General features: G+C 38.2%; 1 protein-coding gene across 1 annotated transcript in view; it reads right to left on the bottom strand.

Annotated features, from left to right (window-relative positions):
• The window catches only part of CUNH1orf141 (chromosome unknown C1orf141 homolog), a 42,614-nt gene that overhangs the window by 4,022 nt on the left and 18,305 nt on the right, over positions 1-20,287 (bottom strand). The window contains exon 4 of the mRNA XM_047084935.1: positions 276-345. Coding sequence (XP_046940891.1) covers positions 276-345 — 70 coding nt within the window. The remainder of the gene's footprint in view (positions 1-275; positions 346-20,287) is intronic.

The following is a 20,287-nucleotide window of genomic DNA, read 5'->3' as shown; positions in this document are numbered from 1 at the left end:
CACAATGTATTGTCTCCATTCATTTTCCAATGTCCTTCTTTCCATTTGCCTGTCAACTTGAAGCAGATAGAGCATGTGCTCAAGGTATGAATGTATAATAGTAGCACACTCTTAGACCAGTCACTGGATTATAGTATGGGCCTAAATAGGCCCATACTATAAGTAATAATAAGCCAGAATAAATTCATTCCGGTCCAGTAAAAAATAAAACAAATAACTCTTCCTATTAAAAACATTGAACACAATAAAATATGAAAAATGTTAAAATAAATTACCTTTTATTGACAGCATCTTCTAAGTGACCAGCCAAATCAGATGATTCCCTAGGTTTTTTTCCAGTTTGAGCTGAAATTATAAAAGATTTTTATATATCATGGCATTTAGAAAATACCTTCTATAAAATATTTTACAGTGTAAAATAACAATAGAAAGCTTCCAGTATAGTGCTTGATCTGTACTAGCTACTCAAGTAAGAATTTCTTAAGTGAACAAGATAGAACTGGAAACAACTGCGGCCAAAGATCTAATATTTGGCTCAGGCAAATCAAACATAAACCTGGCCTTGGAGATTTTTGTGGAAGAAAGACATTCTCAAATTTTCAAATCTCTCTAACACGTAAGTCATTATTAGCCAGTAGGAAGCCTCAGATGGTTAAACACTGTTGGTAAATGGGGAAGTTGGTTAGCACAGGTCAAACAGATCTTGCCACCTAGCAGGAAGGAAGTGTCTAGGGTTGAACTCTTCCAAATATGCCTGGTGGACACTTCAATATTTCCCTACTTTCTTTGAAGTGCTCCCAGACACATATGATGTGAGCAGTAAATTCAACTTTTCTCTTGTCCTGAAGTAGTTTGTATTCTAGTGCAGTGCTTCCCAACATTTTCCACATCATGGCAAACATACTAATTAATATTCTTTTTTTTTTTTTTTTTTTTTTATGAAGTTTATTGACAAATTGGTTTCCATACAACACCCAGTGCTCATCCCAAAAGGTGCCCTCCTCAATACCCATCACCCACCCGCCCCTCCCTCCCACCCCCCATCAACCCTCAGTTTGTTCTCAGTTTTTAACAGTCTCTTATGCTTTGGCTCTCTCCCACTCTAACGTCTTTTTTTTTTCTCCCTTCCCCTCCCCCATGGGTTCCTGTTGAGTTTCTCAGGTTCCACATAAGAGTGAAACCATATGGTATCTGTCTTTCTCTGTATGGCTTATTTCACTTAGCATCACACTCTCCAGTTCCATCCACGTTGCTACAAAAGGCCATATTTCATTTTTTCTCATTGCCACGTAGTATTCCATTGTGTATATAAACCACAATTTCTTTATCCATTCATCAGTTGATGGACATTTAGGCTCTTTCCATAATTTGGCTATTGTTGAGAGTGCTGCTATGAACATTGGGGTACAAGTGCCCCTATGCATCAGTACTCCTGTATCCCTTGGGTAGATTCCTAGCAGTGCTATTGCTGGGTCATAGGGTAGGTCTATTTTTAATTTTCTGAGGAACCTCCACACTGTTTTCCAGAGCGGCTGCACCAATTTGCATTCCCACCAACAGTGCAAGAGGGTTCCCGTTTCTCCACATCCTCTCCAGCATCTATAGTCTCCTGATTTGTTCATTTTGGCCACTCTGACTGGCGTGAGGTGATACCTGAGTGTGGTTTTGATTTGTATTTCCCTGATAAGGAGCGACGCTGAACATCTTTTCATGTGCCTGTTGGCCATCTGGATGTCTTCTTTAGAGAAGTGTCTATTCATGTTTTCTGCCCATTTCTTCACTGGGTTATTTGTTTTTCGGGTGTGGAGTTTGGTGAGCTCTTTATAGATTTTAGATACTAGCCCTTTGTCCGATATGTCATTTGCAAATATCTTTTCCCATTCCGTTGGTTGTCTTTTAGTTTTGTTGGTTGTTTCCTTTGCTGTGCAGAAGCTTTTTATCTTCATAAGGTCCCAGTAATTCACTTTTGCTTTTAATTCCCTTGCCTTTGGGGATGTGTCGAGTAAGAGATTGCTACGGCTGAGGTCAGAGAGGTCTTTTCCTGCTTTCTCCTCTAAGGTTCTGATGGTTTCCTGTCTCACATTTAGGTCCTTTATCCATTTTGAGTTTATTTTTGTAAATGGTGTGAGAAAGTGGTCTAGTTTCAACCTTCTGCATGTTGCTGTCCAGTTCTCCCAGCACCATTTGTTAAAGAGGCTGTCTTTTTTCCATTGGATGTTCTTTCCTGCTTTGTCAAAGATGAGTTGGCCATATGTTTGTGGGTCTAGTTCTGGGGTTTCTATTCTATTCCATTGGTCTGTGTGTCTGTTTTTGTGCCAATACCATGCTGTCTTGATGATGACAGCTTTGTAGTAGAGGCTGAAGTCTGGGATTGTGATGCCTCCTGCTTTGGTCTTCTTCTTCAAAATTCCTTTGGCTATTCGGGGCCTTTTGTGGTTCCATATGAATTTTAGGATTGCTTGTTCTAGTTTCGAGAAGAATGCTGGTGCAATTTTGATTGGGATTGCATTGAATGTGTAGATAGCTTTGGGTAGTATTGACATTTTGACAATATTTATTTTTCCAATCCATGAGCAGGGAATGTCTTTCCATTTCTTTAAATCTTCTTCAATTACCTTCATAAGCTTTCTATAATTTTCAGCATACAGATCCTTTACATCTTTGGTTAGATTTATTCCTAGGTATTTTATGCTTTTTGGTGCAATTGTGAATGGGATCAGTTTCTTTATTTGTCTTTCTGTTGCTTCATTGTTAGTGTATAAGAATGCAACTGATTTCTGTACATTGATTTTGTATCCTGCAACTTTGCTGAATTCATGTATCAGTTCTAGCAGACTTTTGGTGGAGTCTATCGGATTTTCCATGTATAATATCATGTCATCTGCAAAAAGCGAAAGCTTGACTTCATCTTTGCCAATTTTGATGCCTTTGATTTCCTTTTGTTGTCTGATTGCTGATGCTAGAACTTCCAGCACTATGTTAAATAACAACGGTGAGAGTGGGCATCCCTGTCGTGTTCCTGATCTCAGGGAAAAAGCTCTCAGTTTTTCCCCGTTGAGGATGATGTTAGCTGTGGGCTTTTCATAAATGGCTTTTATGATCTTTAAGTATGTTCCTTCTATCCCGACTTTCTCAAGGGTTTTTATTAAGAAAGGGTGCTGGATTTTATCAAAGGCCTTTTCTGCATCGATTGACAGGATCATATGGTTCTTCTCTTTTTTTTTGTTAATGTGATGTATCACGTTGATTGATTTGCGAATGTTGAACCAGCCCTGCATCCCAGGAATGAATCCCACTTGATCATGGTGAATAATTCTTTTTATATGCTGTTGAATTCGATTTGCTAGTATCTTATTGAGAATGTTTGCATCCATATTCATCAGGGATATTGGCCTGTAGTTCTCTTTTTTTACTGGGTCTCTGTCTGGTTTAGGAATCAAAGTAATACTGGCTTCATAGAATGAGTCTGGAAGTTTTCCTTCCCTTTCTATTTCTTGGAATAGCTTGAGAAGGATAGGTATTATCTCTGCTTTAAACGTCTGGTAGAACTCCCCTGGGAAGCCATCTGGTCCTGGACTCTTATTTGTTGGGAGATTTTTGATAACCGATTCAATTTCTTCGCTGGTTATGGGTCTGTTCAAGCTTTCTATTTCCTCCTGATTGAGTTTTGGAAGAGTGTGGGTGTTCAGGAATTTGTCCATTTCTTCCAGGTTGTCCAATTTGTTGGCATATAATTTTTCATAGTATTCCCTGATAATTGTTTGTATCTCTGAGGGATTGGTTGTAATAATTCCATTTTCATTCATGATTTTATCTATTTGGGTCATCTCCCTTTTCTTTTTGAGAAGCCTGGCTAGAGGTTTGTCAATTTTGTTTATTTTTTCAAAAAACCAACTCTTGGTTTCGTTGATCTGCTCTACAGTTTTTTTAGATTCTATATTGTTTATTTCTGCTCTGATCTTTATTATTTCTCTTCTTCTGCTGGGTTTAGGCTGCCTTTGCTGTTCTGCTTCTATTTCCTTTAGGTGTGCTGTTAGATTTTGTATTTGGGATTTTTCTTGTTTCTTGAGATAGGCCTGGATTGCGATGTATTTTCCTCTCAGGACTGCCTTCGCTGCGTCCCAAAGCGTTTGGATTGTTGTATTTTCATTTTCGTTTGTTTCCATATATTTTTTGATTTCTTCTCTAATTGCCTGGTTGACCCACTCATTCGTGAGTAGGGTGTTCTTTAACCTCCATGCTTTTGGAGGTTTTCCAGACTTTTTCCTGTGGTTGACTTCAAGCTTCATAGCATTGTGGTCTGAAAGTATGCATGGTATAATTTCAATTCTTGTAAACTTATGAAGGGCTGATTTGTGACCCAGTATATGATCTATCTTGGAGAATGTTCCATGTGCACTCGAGAAGAAAGTATATTCTGTTGCTTTGGGATGCAGAGTTCTAAATATATCTGTCAAGTCCATCTGATCCAGTGTCTCATTCAGGGCCCTTATTTCTTTATTGACCGTGTGTCTAGATGATCTATCCATTTCTGTAAGTGGGGTGTTAAAGTCCCCAGCAATTACCACATTCTTATCAATAAGGTTGCTTATGTTTATGAGTAATTGTTTTATATATTTGGGGGCTCCGGTATTCGGCGCATAGACATTTATAATTGTTAGCTCTTCCTGATGGATAGACCCTGTAACTATTATATAATGTCCTTCTTCATCTCTTGTTACAGCCTTTAATTTAAAGTCTAGTTTGTCTGATATAAGTATGGCTACTCCAGCTTTCTTCTGGCTTCCAGTAGCATGATAAATAGTTCTCCATCCCCTCACTCTGAATCTAAAGGTGTCCTCAGGTCTAAAATGAGTCTCTTGTAGACAGCAAATAGATGGGTCTTGTTTTTTTATCCATTCTGATACCCTATGTCTTTTGGTTGGCGCATTTAATCCATTTACATTCAGTGTTATTATAGAAAGATACGGGTTTAGAGTCATTGTGATGTCTGTATGTTTTATGCTTGTAGTGATGTCTCTGGTACTTTGTCTCACAGGGTCCCCCTTAGGATCTCTTGTAGGGCTGGTTTAGTGGTGACAAATTCCTTCAGTTTTTGTTTGTTTGGGAAGACCTTTATCTCTCCTTCTATTCTAAATGACAGACTTGCTGGATAAAGGATTCTTGGCTGCATATTTTTGCTGTCTAGCACCCTGAAAATCTCGTGCCAATTCTTTCTGGCCTGCCAAGTTTCAAAAGAGAGATCAGTCACGAGTCTTATAGGTCTCCCTTTATATGTGAGGGCACGTTTACCCCTTGCTGCTTTCAGAATTTTCTCTTTATCCTTGTATTTTGCCAGTTTCACTATGATATGTCGTGCAGAAGATCGATTCAAGTTACGTCTGAAGGGAGTTCTCTGTGCCTCTTGGATTTCAATGCCTTTTTCCTTCCCCAGTTCAGGGAAGTTCTCAGCTATGATTTCTTCAAGTACCCCTTCAGCACCTTTCCCTCTCTCTTCCTCCTCTGGGATACCAATTATGCGTAAATTATTTCTTTTTAGTGTATCACTTAGTTCTCTAATTTTCCCCTCATACTCCTGGATTTTTTTATCTCTCTTTTTCTCAGCTTCCTCTTTTTCCATAACTTTATCTTCTAGTTCACCTATTCTCTCCTCTGCCTCTTCCATCCGAGCTGTGGCGGTTTGCATTTTGTTTTCCATTTCCTTTAAAGCGTTTTTCAGCTCCTCGTGACTGTTCATTAGTCCCCTGATGTCTGTAGCAAGAGATTCTCTGCTGTCCTGTATGCTGTTTTCCAGCCCAGCGATTAATTTTATGACTATTATTCTAAATTCACTTTCTGTTATATTATTTAAATCCTTTTTGATCAGCTCATTAGCTGTTGTTATTTCCTGGAGATTCTTCTGGGGGGAATTCTTCCGCTTGGTCATTTTGGATAGTCCCTGGTGTGGTGAGGGCCTGCAGGGCACTTCCCCTGTGCTGTGGTGTATAACTGAAGTTGGTGGGCGGGGCCGCAGTCCGACCTGATGTCTGCCCCCAGCCCACCGCTGGGGCCACAGTCAGACTGGTGTGTGCCTTCTCTTCCCCTCTCCTAGGGGCGGGATTCACTGTGGGGTGGCGTGGCCCGTCTGGGCTACTTGCACACTGCCAGGCTTGTGATGCTGGGGATCTGGCGTATTAGCTGGGGTGGGAAGGCAAGGTGCACGGCGGCAGGGGGGGCAGGCTTAGCTCGCTTCTCCTTAGGTGATCCACTTCAGGAGGGGCCCTGTGCAGCCGGAGGGAGTCAGATCGCTGCCGGAGGTTTGGCTCCGCAGAAGCACAGAGTTGGGTGTTCGCGCGGAGCGAGCAATTTCCCTGGCCGGAGCCGGTTCCCTTTGGGATTTTGGCTGGGGGATGGGCGGGGGAGATGGCGCTGGAGAGCGCCTTTGTTCCCCGCCAAACTGAGCTCTGTCGTCCGGGGGCTCCGCAGCCCACCCTCCCTTTGTCCTCCAGCCTTCCCGCTTTCTGAGCAGAGCTGTTAACTTATGACCTCCCAGACGCTAAGTCGCGCTTGCTGTCGGAACACAGTCCGTCAGGCCCCTCCGCTTTTGCAAGCCGGACTCGGGGGCTCTGCTTGGCTGGCGAGCCGCCCCTCCGCCCCGGCTCCCTCCCGCCAGTCCGTGGAGCGCGCACCGCCTCGCCGCCCTTCCTACCCTCTTCCGTGGGCCTCTCGTCTGCACTTGGGTCCGGTGACTCTGTTCTGCTAATCCTCTGGCGGTTTTCTGGGTTATTTAGGCAGGTGTAGGTGGAATCTAAGTGATCAGCAGGACGCGCGGTGAGCCCAGCGTCCTCCTACGCCGCCATCTTCCTAGTATCTAATTAATATTCTTTTATACAGTACACTGAGGACAAACACTTGAGTATACTTGTAGCCAGACTGACATAAGGCCAACCCTTGCATTCTTGAAGGCTGAAGGATTAGTATTTCAGCATAACAGGTTACCACAGAAGCTCTATTCTAGAGAAAGGAAATAGTCAACAAACAAGCAAATAAACAAACACAAAAATACATAAAACAATTTCAACCACTTGTAAGTATTATAAAAACATATACCCATGGTACTTCACCTATGGTGGCTATAGAGGCTTCTCTCAGGAGGGCATATTTGAGTTGAAGTCTGAGAAAGAAGAGGCAGCCAGGTGAAGAGCTGGGCAAACAGACTACTAGACAGAGGAAACAGCAAGTGTAAAGGTCTCAGTGTGAAATCAGCTTGGAATGGTAAAGGAGCTGAAGGCCAATGTTGTTGGATTGTAGCGAATGAAGGGGAGAGTGGAGTAAGATGAGACAGGTAGCAGGAGCCAAATTATAGAGAGCTACATAAGCCATACCAAAAACTTAAGACAGTATTCTGGTTATAATAGAGGTGATTTAGAAGGTATTAAGCAGAATAAGAAAGTAGTTCGATTTATGCTTCAGGAAGATCACTCTCTGTGCTCTGCTCTGAGCTCTGCTGGCTTCACAGAATGAGTCTGGAAGTTTTTCTTCCGTTTCTACTTTTTTGGAACAGCTTGAACAGAAGACATATTTACCCTTCTTTAAATGTCTGGTCGAATTCCCCTGGGAAGCCATCTGGCCCAGGACTCTTGTTTGTTGGGAGATTTTTGGTAACCGATTCAATTTCTTCACTGATTATGTCTGTTCAAATTTTCTATTTCTTCCCATTTGAGTTTGGGTAGAGTGTGTGTGTCTAGGAGTTTGTCCATTTCTTACAGATTGTCCAGTTTGTTGGCATATAATTTTTCACAGTATTCTCTTATAATTATATGAATTCCTGTGGCGGTGGTTGTGATCTCTCCTCTTTCATTTCTGATTTTATCTATTTGGGTCCTTTTTCTTTTATTTTTGAGAAGTCTGGCTAGGGGTTTATCATTTTGTTTAGTCTTTTTAAAAAATCAACTCTTAGATTCATTGATCTGTTCTACTGGGTTTTTTTTTTTTTGGATTCTATATTTTTTATTTCTGCTCTAATCTTTATTATTTCTCTTCTGCTGGGTTTGGGGTTTCTTTGTTTCTGCCTTTCTAGTTCCTTTAGGTGTGAGATTTGGTTATGTATTTGGGACCTTTCTTGCTTCTGGAAAATACAATGTATTTTCTTCTTAGGACTGCCTTTGCTGCATCCTAAAGGGTTTAATGCCATGTTTTCATTTTCATTTGCTTCCATGTATTTTTAAATTTCTTCTTTAATTTCCTGGTTGGCCCATTCATTCTTTAGTAGGATGTTCTTTAACCTCCATGTTTTTGGGGCTTTCCAAATTTCTTCTTATGGTTGATTTCAAGTTTCATAGCTTTGTGATCTGAAAATATGCATAGCATAATCTCAATCTTTCTGTAACTGTTGAAAGCTGTTTTGTGACCCAGTATGTGATCTATTTAAAGACTGTTCCATGTACACTTAAGAAATATGTGTATTCTGCTTCTTTAGGATGAAAATTTCTGAATATATCTGTAAGTCCATCTGGTCCAAAGGGTCATTCAAAGACGTTATTTCCTTATTGATTTTCTGCCTACATGATCTGTCCATTGTTGTAAAAGTGGACTATTAAAGTCCCCTACAACCATGGTATTGTTATCTATAAATTTATTTATGTTTGTGATTAATTGATTTATATATTTGGGTTCTCTCACATTGGGAGCATAAACATTTAAAATTGTTAGCTCTTCTTGATGGATAGACCCCTTAATTATGATATAGTGCCTTTCTTCATCCCTTGTTACGATCTTTGGTTTAAAATCTAGGTTGTCTGATACAAGTATAGCTACTCCACCTTTCTTTTGATGTTCATTAGCCTGATCTATGGTTCTCAATCCCCTCACTTTCAATCCACAGTTGTCATCCAGTCTAAAATGAGTCTCTTGTAGGCAGCATAAAGATGGCTCTTGCTTTTTTTTATCCATTCTGATACTCTATCTTTTGATTGGGGCATTTAGTCCATTTACATCAAAGTGATTATTGAAAGATATGGATTTAGTGTCATTGTGTTATATGTAGATTTCTTGCTTGTGGTGATGTCTCTGGTCCTTTGTAGTCTTTGCTGCTTTCCACTTACAGGGTCCCCCTTAGAATCTCCTGCAGGGCTGGTTTAGTGGTCATGAACTCCTTTAATTTTTGTCTGGGAAAACCTTTATCTCTCCTTCTATTCTGAACAACAGCCTTGATGGATAAAGAACTCTTGGCTGTATATTTTTCCCATTCATCACATTGAATATTTCCTGCCACTCCCTTCTGGCCTGCCAAATTTCAGTGGATAGGTCTGCTACTACCCTTATGTATCTACCCTTGTAGGTTAAGGCCTGTTTGTCCCTAACTGCTTTCAGAATTCTCTTTGTATTTTGCCAGTTTCACTATGGTATGTCATGGTGTTGACCTGTTTTTGTTGACTTTGGAGGGAGTTCTTTGTGCCTCTTGGACTTGGATGCCTGTTTCCTCAGCTATAATTTGTTCAAATAAACCTCCTGCCCCTTTCTCTCCCTCTTTTTCTTCTGGAACTCCTATGATAAGGATACTATTCATTTCATTGACTCCCTTGGGTCTCTAATTCTCCCCTCATGGTCTAATAATTTCCTTTCCCTCTTTTTTTTCAGCCTCATCACTTTCCATAATTTTATCTTCTGATTCTCTCTTCTGCTCTTCCGTCCTTTCTGTCACTGCATCTACTTTATTTTGCATCTCAGTTATAGCATGTTTTAATTCATCGTGACTAGTTCTTAGGTTTTTGATCTATGAAGCACTAGATTCTCTGCTGTCTTCTACACTTTTTTCAAGCCTGGCTATTAGTTTTATGACTATTATCCTTTTCATATATATTTTTTATATCTGTTTTGAGCAATTCTCTGGATGTCATTTCTCCCTGGAATTTCTTTTGAGGAGAATTCTTCCGTTCTGTCATTTTGGCTAGGTTTCTGTCTTTTACGTGTGTTAAATGCTTGTTATGTGTCCTGCACCTGTGAGAACTACTGTATTATAATGGGGTCATACACTGCCCAGGGCCTGGCACTTCAGGAAGTGTTTTTGTAGCATATTGCGTGCACTCTGTTGGCTGCTCTATCCCACTGGTCAGTCTTCTACAAAGCTGCTTCTTACTTATAGTGGCAGATTGTTTAGACCTTCCACCAGACGTGCTTTGATTTGTTCATTGAAGTAACCCTGGAAGAAAGGAAAGGGCCAGGGACCTGATCCCATACAAAGAGAAAAATGAAAGGGGTGAAAAAGAGACCAAGCAGAGAGAATCAAAGAAACTATAAGGCTTAATCCAGAGAGAGAGAGAGAAAGGAAAATAAAGGAAATATAGAAAAGGTGTGAAAAGAATAGAGTAAAAATGCCTGATTACAGAGACAAAGCACAGAAAGAATATATATTTTATATATAAAATAAGAATTGACCAAAAATCAAATCAGAAACTTTGAGCCTGATTCCAAAGGGGGAATAAAGAAAAGGGTAAAGAAAAAGAAGAGAAAAAAAGAAGAGAAGGAAAGAAAAAAGAAAGAAAAGGAGCAACAGTCTAACACAAAACCACAGGACAGTTATCTGTTGGTGCCTGGGACTGGTGGTTGTGCTGGTCTGGAGGAGAGGCCGTCTGGTTCTGTCTTTGTCAGTCTCACTCGACTAGATAAACAGTTGCCAGGCTCAGAGGGGTGGAGTTTGGTGTAAGTGGGTCCCGCCTCCACTGGGGCTGCTGTACTGCTCCCTGAAGCCCCACCCTGTTGGTGATGGGGAGAAAAATAGCGGCACCCCAATCTCTCCTCCTCAACCAGGCGGATTGCCCTGCTCCACAGTCTCCCGTGCCTCCTAGTCACTCAGCTGGGATTCAAAACCCCATGTTTTAAAGGATCCCACACTACATAGACCCGGTTCTGGGGTAGCACCAATCTACCCTACAGATGTGGCAGGTGCCTGAAGGGTCTTTTGTCCTTGGGGGGCAATATACACTCTTCCCCCAGTACTCAAGGGAGGGCACTGTCCTCTCCCTGTGCACCCCTGAGGTCGCTCCCGTGCCCTGGGGCTAGCTCTCCTCTCTCCTCCCAAGGCATGCTCACACCACTACAGCAGCTTCAGTCTGGAGAAAGTCACGCACTTTTGAAAACTCATTTTCAGCTCCTAAGGCTGTTTGCAAAGTAGAGACTGGCACCGATTATATTTCTCGTTCCCCAGTCCGCAGTCCCGAGAGATTTTTCTCTTGTTCCAACACAATACCGCAATCCACAGTTTCTCTCTCTCTCTCTCCCTTTTGTCTCGCCACAGAAGGGGATCCCTGCCCTCCATGCCCACTCTGTTTTATCTCCCCCAATTCGCATACAGGTACCTCTGTCCCGCCAAGCTGTCACCCTCCACCTCTGGAGATTTTTCTGTCACTCCGAAGACAGATTTCCTGGGTGTTCCAAGTGTTCTGACCTTAATACAGCTAAGTTTGAGGGACAAGGGAAATCCTGGTCCCCCTACTTCTCTGCCATCTTCCTCCTCAGATTATTCTAGATTATTATTAAATAATTTTCTTTCAGATCACTTCAGATATAATAGATTATTTTGGAGTTTTTGACTTTTGCAGTGTTAATCTTTTGCTTTCTTTTTAACTTAACTTTATTGAAGTATGATTTGCATACAATTAAATGCATGCATTTTACATGTATAGTTTGATGAATTCTGATAAATATATATATATAAATATATATACACACTTATGTAAGCATCAACAAAATTGAGACTTTGACTATTTCTATTATTTAAAGATAGTTTTCCTATGCCCTTTTGCAGCAAGTTCATTCAATTTGTTCTGTTCTCTTTTTCAAACACATTGTTTATCTCGGTGTTGGATACCTCAATATACTATCTTGTCTGATCCAGTCATACTTCTGTCCCTTCATGTTGCATTCTATGTGATTTTCCTAAACTTGCTCTTCAGATCTTTGATTTGGTTTACTCCAATGTTTATTCTACTCTTCACAACTTTTAATATAATTTTAGGTTCTGCATTATCATTACTCATTACCTTAAAAATATTTTTATCTCTGAGGCGCCTGGGTGGCCCATTCGGTTATGTGCCTGACTCAAAACTGATTTTGGCTCAGGTCATAATCTCAAGGTATGTGCACTGACAGCTCAGAGCCTGCTTGGGACTCTCTGTCTCTCCCTGTTCCTCCTCCACTCTCCCTCTCTCTCTCTCTCTCTCTCTCTCTCTGTCTCTCAAAATAAATAAATAAACTTAAAAAATATTTTTAGCTCTCACAGCATCATTTCATTTTTGACATGTATCTTTTATATCTTCAAATCTTATTTCACAGAATCCCTTATGTTCTTTAATCTCTTAAACATCTAAAAATATTATTTTCTAAATTTCTCCTGTTTCATGGGGTACAATTTCTGTCAGAACGTGACCATAGCTATCTTTAAATTATCTCCTTTATTTGCTATGTGATATTTAATAAGCCCCACGTTCTTGTTTTTCCTACTCACCTTTGAATCCGGACACTTAAATCCAGGTTTGATCCTAGTCCAAATATAAAAGAAGTAAATTTCTTTGGCTACTCTCCCTGCTTATCTGGATACTGTTAAATTCTCCCCTTAGAAATTGACAGGCAAATCCACATGTTGTTACCTTGTAAATTCAGGCATTCAGCTGCCTGAGCTGCCTGGTGAGGGAGCCGGAGCCCTGAAACATTATGGGGAAATTTGTTCCTGTGCACTGTATGTTTTGTGAAACCTCTTCATGACTCTAATGAGGTGGTGATGGTGATGGGTGATCTGGTGAAGTGCCACTTGGGTTAGAGTCCTTTACCTCTCTCTTGGGGTAAGCAATTCAGGTTGAGGAGACATTTAGTCAAAGAAAGGCCTCAAAGTTCTTAGAGTGTTTTATGGGATCATATATTTTTTTCTTTACACAATTGTCTTTGTGGCTATTATTCACACTTGCAAAGATGGTTCCTAGGAAACTGCATCTTGTCTCTTCTGTTGTCAACTCCCCTTTCAAGACCTTGCTCCTCCAAGTTAGGAGGTTTTTCCCCCTGAGTCCATATGAAGCAATACTAGGAAGCCAAAGAAAGAAAGGGCTAAGTATGGTCATCACATTTCTCTAAAAACACTGCTAACACAGACTTGGACTGCTATTGACTTGCAGTGAGGAAAGGGATCCCAAAAGGGAGGAATTTCCATCTTTCTGTGACCCATCATTAGTAACAAACCCCTTTTCTTTGAGTATTTGGGTGGTGGGGCTAGGGAGTGGTATTAAAAGAAGAATTTTCAGAATATCTTCTACTGGCTTTTTAAATACTCTTCTTTCTCTTAGGAAATGGAATTGTGAATCAACTTCTGGAATCTTCTTTCAAACTACTTCATGTTGTAATATGTAGCAGATTTCCTTTCAGTTTGAGATAAAATGTCTTAGTTTCAATTTAATGAATTTTTCTTGTCTATTTTTCTTCTTTTTGTTATTCATTTTGGCCAGGATAAATTTGTATTTATGTTGCCAACTTTCCCAGAAGTCTTAATTTGGGACTTTGATAAAAGAACTGTAATTTTTCTTCTGTAGAGAGACTCAAGAAATTTTATAAAGGGAAATTTGCTTTGCTGAAAGAGTAGAACAGTCTGCCCTGCTGTTAGGAAACACTTCAGAGGCGACTTATGTGGTAAACAGAGAATTGCCTACTTAATAGTCCCCTTTCTCCCTTTTATGCTGACAGAGCTCTGATTTTATTTATCTTTCTCCAAACAACCATGTCTTCCACAGGAGGCTGGGCTCCTTCCTCACCCAAGGGAGTGAATCTTTAAAAGATCTAAGCCTGTGCTTTTAAAAATGTGAGCTATAACCCATCAATTTAGACACTAACTTAATTTAGCATACTTTGACCAACATTTTAAAAAACAAAATAGAACAGCATACAGTGTATTACTTGTGTCCTTAGTAACAGCTGTACAAAACACTAAAATACTGCAATCAAATTCAACTAACAGAGAAAAAGACAATTAGGACACCATGAAGCTAAATCTTCTGCTCACTCTATATATCATATAATATATGTGAAATAGTTTATATATAATATATATGTATACACCATGTTTAAAGCTGGAAAAACTTACCTAAGCTGATAATGATTTGTTGGTTAAAATATGGGTGCATTAAGCTATTCTAGTAAGGAGACACCAGGGAAGGTCTGCTGGAGGGCTTTGAGGAGCATTTTCCTCATTTTTACAAAGGAACCAAAGAGCTTTTCTCTTTTTCAGTGGATGTTGTTAGCTATACAAGTTATCTTGAATAGCAGTCACCATATTGTACAGCAAAACTAGGAGGACAGGCTACTTACTAAGAAACTTGAGAAAAGATGGAGGGACCAAGTATATCTCATCAAGACTCTGAATTAACCATGCCTGGAACTGCCTTACTGATAGACTTCTTATTTGAGATATAAACATCTTTATTGTTTAAACAATATATAGTCAGATTTTATTTTAATTAAAGCTGTATGTCTCCTAAATATTAAAGATGAGTAAGGATCTATCAGGTGGAAAAGTCAGTTCTGAGTTATAGAGGCCAGAATGAATCGTATTACACTGTATTTGGAACAGACTGTTCACAGTGACTAGAATCAGTAAGGAGAAAGAGACAAAATAGGAGGCTAGAAAAATGTTTTATACCATAATAAGCAATCTAAATTTTACCATTTTTGTAACAGATATTATTCAGTTATTAAGTAGGGAAATAATGTGGTGATAAGATCAGATACGATATTCTTTAAAGATTTTCTTAATGCTTTTATTTTTTTTTTTTCAACGTTTATTTATTTTTGGGACAGAGAGAGACAGAGCATGAACGGGGGAGGGGCAGAGAGAGAGGGAGACACAGAACCGGAAACAGGCTCCATCTTAATGCTTTTAAAAGTTAGATACAGTTAATTTTCAGCAATTTCAATATAAACACACAATGTGTATACCTGCAAATAAAGCAGAGTCTTTTTCCTTCTTATAAGCCTTAGATTGAATCGTGGGTATAGGAGAAATGGTTGTAGAACCCAATGTTCTTCTATGCTCTTGTTTATTCTGTGAATAAGATCATGCAAAGGCTTAGAATTTTTTTTTTTACCTGAACATTAGGAAAACTGGAAAACTATCTCAGAAATTATTTCTCTCTATGTATATTGATAAATAATTTAAATCTGATTATTCACACTTGGAATATATAATTATAATAACTAACAGGTGTATAGTTCTTTAAATTATTTTAAATGTCAATTTATATTTGAGAGAGAGACAGACAGAGTCCGCATGAGGGAGGGGCAAAGAGAGGGAGACACAGAATCTGAAGCAGACTCCAGGCTCCAGTTGGCAGCAAAGAGCCCAACACAGGGCTTGAACTCATGGACCACAAGATCATGACCTGAGCCAAAGTCAGATGCTTAACCTACTGAGCCACTCAGGCACCCCCCCCACCCCCATCTAGTTCTTTAAATACTTCCAAATATAGTATTTATTTAATCCTCAAAAACAAAACCCTATAAGATGGATGTTAGTACCACTTTATGAGGAAGAAACAAATCTACAGAAATTTAAAACTTGGACTATGTTCACACTTTTTACTAAATTCTATTTTCTTTGCCTCTAAAGCTTAGCTATTATACTCATATAAAATTTATTTCTCCAAATGCAGGGAAAATCTAAAATTCAAATACTGAGGGGGGGAAAAGCCCTCTTAGTTTAAAAAGAAACTTGACTCATTCATTGAGTAGATATAGCAAAATACCTCTGAGTACAATAAGAGAACTGGAAAAAAGATCCAACTTTTCCCAGGTTAGGGTCTCAGATTGGCTCTAATGTGGAGAGAGACTTTGGTGAATCCATTATGTCACTAGAAAGATTATTGATGCTTTTATTTTAGCAATTAACTTAGTCGGGTTCAAAATACAAACTGTCTCTGGAGCAGCAGCTCACATTTCAGTCCACTTGTTTTATCCTTAGCTGGGCTGCTTGCAGTCTCCCTAAACATGCATGGTTCAGGGGGCAATGAGATACTTGGATAGGGTTTATACATGGAAGATGGGGCTGCCATCTTTGACTTTCTTCTTTCTATTACTCTCCACTCACTTTCCAGAAGCTTGGGCTGCCCTGAACATTGCTCTCTAGTTCTCCTGGCCAGGAAAAACATGTTTCCTATCGGAGGTTTCGATGCCCCATGCAGTGCCAGCTTCATCTACCCTTCAAGCTAAAAGTCATAAAAATAGCCCTGTGTAAGTAAGTTATTCCAAGTTTCTATGCTTTTTGTTGTCACATGCTTCTGGTTACTTACTCTCTAGGGTCTTCAGATAATATGTGTGTGTGTGCGTGCGCGCGCGCATGTGTGTGTGTGTGTGTGTGTGTGTGTGTGTGTTTTCTGAGTATCTTGTCTAGAGTTTACATTTATTGTCTGAGACAGAGTGGGTGTAATAGGGTTTACTCAGCCATACTAAATCAGATTTCTCCAGAGTTTTTACTACCTCTATTGTCTTTTCCTATTGCATTGTTCAATACTTCCTAAACATCTATAAATAATAGTGGCAATAAGGGTCACTCTTGCCATGCCATAGACTAGTGTATTGTCATTAATTATGAAGTTGGCTATTTTAAGGTATAATTTTTAAAATTATGCTGGGGGTGCCTGGGTGGCTCAGTCAGTTAAGCATCCAACTCTTGGTTTGGGCTTGGGTCATGATCTCACAGTTCATGAGTTCGAGCCCTGCATCAGGCTCCAAGCTGCCAGTGCAGAGCCTGCTTGGGATTCTCTTTCCCCCTCTCTGCCCCTTGCCCACCTTGCTCTCTCTCTCTCTCAAAACAAGTAAATAAACTTTAAATTTTTTAAAAACAAAATTATGTTGATATTCTTTATCATACAGCAAGTATTTTTTGTAGTTTTATCAATGATGGCTGTTGAATTTATCAATTATATGTAAAATCTTGCAGGTATTAAAATAACTACATTTTTCTGATGAAACTCCAGGCATAGAGCTGGCAGATGTTTAGGGTGAGGATGAAAACAAAAGTTGTAAAGAGACAGGTTAACTGCAATTCTTTGGACTTTCTGAACCAACTGCCACCTCTTCCATTTCCCAGTTACCCTCTCCCACATACAGTTATAGAAAATTGTATTTAATTAATCTCAGGCTAAAATAAGTGCCCTTCTCTTAATAAACTTACTGCTAATGTTTGGTTCTCTGGAGTGAAACTCTCTTCATGCTAGCATTTGGAAGAAAGGCTACCAGTCAAATTACCTTCTCTCTGCCCTCTTATGCTAAAGTAAAGCTAGCTGGTTGAGAACTCTGATGTATACACGGAACAGCTGACTCTCCACTCTGGAGAGATACTTATTTATAAAATTAATGACAGTTTCATAGAAAAATTAACTTATATCTTTACTCTTAAATATGAACAAATGAAGATTTATTAGGTATGATAAAAATCAGTAACTTCAAAAATATCTATCATGTTAAACAAAAGGAATACTGACACCAGAAAAAAAAAGAGATAATTCAAGAAACAGAAAATAAATTAAAAGAAATGAACTCTAACATCCTCAGAAAATGTTGAGAACACATGTAACAGGAGTCTGCAAAAAGAAAAACAACAACAACTAAGGACAAGAAAGAAACTTAAAATAACATTACTGAACCAAAATGCAATCAAAGGACTAGAATAAAAGGTAAATTTTCAGAAACAAAAAGTAGAGAATAGCAATATAGAGAATCAACCCAAGAAATCTAATATCTGACCATTAAAGAACACAGAAAATAGTGGAAAGAAATTGGAAAAGAAATAACAGATATTTTTTAAGATCTAAAGAAAGACATTTGCTTTAGGGTGGGGTCCACAGAACACTGAACAGAATGAATTGAAGAAAATTACCACCCTTGGGCATATCCTCAAGACATGTGAAAACAATATTGATAAAGAGAAGATCCTAAAAGTTCCAAGGGGAAAAATTAAATAAAATCAACTTACAAAAGACTGAGAACCTTTCATTAACAATACTGAATGGCATAAGACAGTCTAGCAATGTCATCAAAGTTTAGGGAAAAAAAATGAAATTAAGATATAATTGTACTCAGCTAAATTATCAATCATATAATGGGAAAAATAAATATACACCCAGACATCTATGAACCACTTCTAGGGATGTTCCTTGAAGACATATTATAGGAAAATAAAGATGAAATCCCAGAAGAAATAACAAAACATGGAGTACTAAAATCTGGCAACTAAACCAGGAATGGAATGACCCAGTGACAACTGCAGAACAGGCTTAAAACAGGTCAAATTTAGAACAAAAAGTCACTGGGATCCTTGAACAATTCCTCCAAGAAGATTAGAATGGATTCTACTCAATAGAGATAATGAGTAAGAAAGCTTGACTATATTCACATATAACGATAAAACTGTATATTTCTTTTTTAGAGACTGCATATCTTACAGGCATAGAGCATGTATCAGACTGTTAGGTTCTTCCTAGCTCTGCCATTTATAATTTGATCTCAGCCAAATTACTTATATCTTCTTTGTACCTCTTTTTTCTTATCTATAAAATAGGAATAAAAATAGTACTTCCTTGGGTTGTTAGGGATGTAAATTTATATATATATACATATATACAAATATACATAATGTATATTTATACTACAAAAGTACTGTAAGTACTATATAGATGTTTGCTATTATTATCATCCTCCCACAAGAAAAAAAAAGGCAAACTGAATCTTCAGAAAAAAACACAAAAGTGTATACATGACAGTAAAGGTTTCAATATGAGGCAAACTAACACATGGCATTATTTTTGAGTAACTGGTGGGGAATAAGAAAAGAAAGCCTTTTGCTTGTACATTTTACCCATTGAGAAGAATTGTAATCCTACAACATTACTTTGTTGCACATTCATTACAATGAATATTTAGTGTGATCATAACATAGATACTATTTATAGCCTTGAGTTTTAGAATTAACCTATAGACCAAACATGAGGGCTTAATCAGAGTTGCAAGACTGAATATAATCATTGACGTCAACAATGCAAAAGTAAAGATATACCTGACTTGGGGAAGAAGGTGTGAAGGAGAATGGGAGAAAAGGATAGGGCTGCTAAGTTCTTCATTTTACAAACAGAGGAATCAGGAGGTAGTGCTTAAAGTTAATATAAAAGAAAACATATTTAGATATGTTATTTATAGGTACAAAAGTTAACAACTGAGGAAATAAAAAAGTAACTATAAAAGATCCAGAAGAAAAAAAACAGGGGGAGAGATGAAATGTACAGCAATATAAATAAGCTAATTCAAATATATTTTACTGACTATATAATATTTAAAGTTGAAAAGCAAAAAAGTAGTAGTAGAAGCTCATTCTTTAAAATTACGGAGTTAATCATAAAGGGAATTAAACCCCCCCCCAAAAGTTAAATATGGTTCCCTTTGAAAAGAGGAAATTAGAACAAGAAGAATGGGATGGAAGTGCTTTGTATCCTTATTAGACTTTCTGAATTATTTAATTTTTTAAAAATTCATATGTATATTTTAACTTATTTTTTAAAAATTAAAATGTTGCATATTTTATATAAGATACGAGTAAATTTATTATTATGAGTAAACTTGCTACAATATGTATTTCTTGAAAGGTATTTATTTAACATGAACCTAAATAAAAGATGTAGTTGAGGATAATACTAATATTCTGGACAGTGGATCCTGTAAATTTTCTTAAAAATTATAAAAGGGGAATATGCAACAAAAATTATAATGTCATTAATTATGGTCCAAAGTATGTGTTTCTTCATGCTTCATTTTCCATATTAGCAGTAATCAGGGTTAATAATAAATTAATATCTAAGAGACTCTCTTAAATGACTTTCCTTTGCTGATTCTCTGGTTAACTTCTCTCCCTAGTTTCCTAGATAAAACCTAATGAACAATAGCCAAGGCATGCTCAGTGTTCATGGCTAGTCAACTACTTTTCTGGATGCCCATGAACCTCTCTGCTCAAAAGGTTATCAAGAGTCAATGTTGTTGTCAAATCACTATGTTGTACACCTAAAACTAATGTAACATGTGTGTTATACTTCAATACTACAATTATGCTGCAATTTAAAAAAAGAATTAATACTGCTGGTCCCAAGCTTGTTTATAGTAATTGTGACTGTAATTATATAAATAACTATAGTATGCTAAAAAGAAATGGTCTTGGCTATACCTCAAAAGATTACAAATGGATGCATATTTTCGTATTTTAAATTAAAATAAAATATTTAAGTCA

Source organism: Lynx rufus, unplaced genomic scaffold (assembly GCF_022079265.1).
Source record: "Lynx rufus isolate CCGP_SWC_20201006 ecotype Redwood Valley unplaced genomic scaffold, mLynRuf1.p SCAF_2, whole genome shotgun sequence".
Taxonomy (NCBI): Eukaryota; Metazoa; Chordata; class Mammalia; order Carnivora; family Felidae; genus Lynx; species Lynx rufus.
The sequence above is the reverse complement of the archived record's forward strand: the minus strand, read 5'-3'. Positions and strand labels throughout refer to the sequence as shown.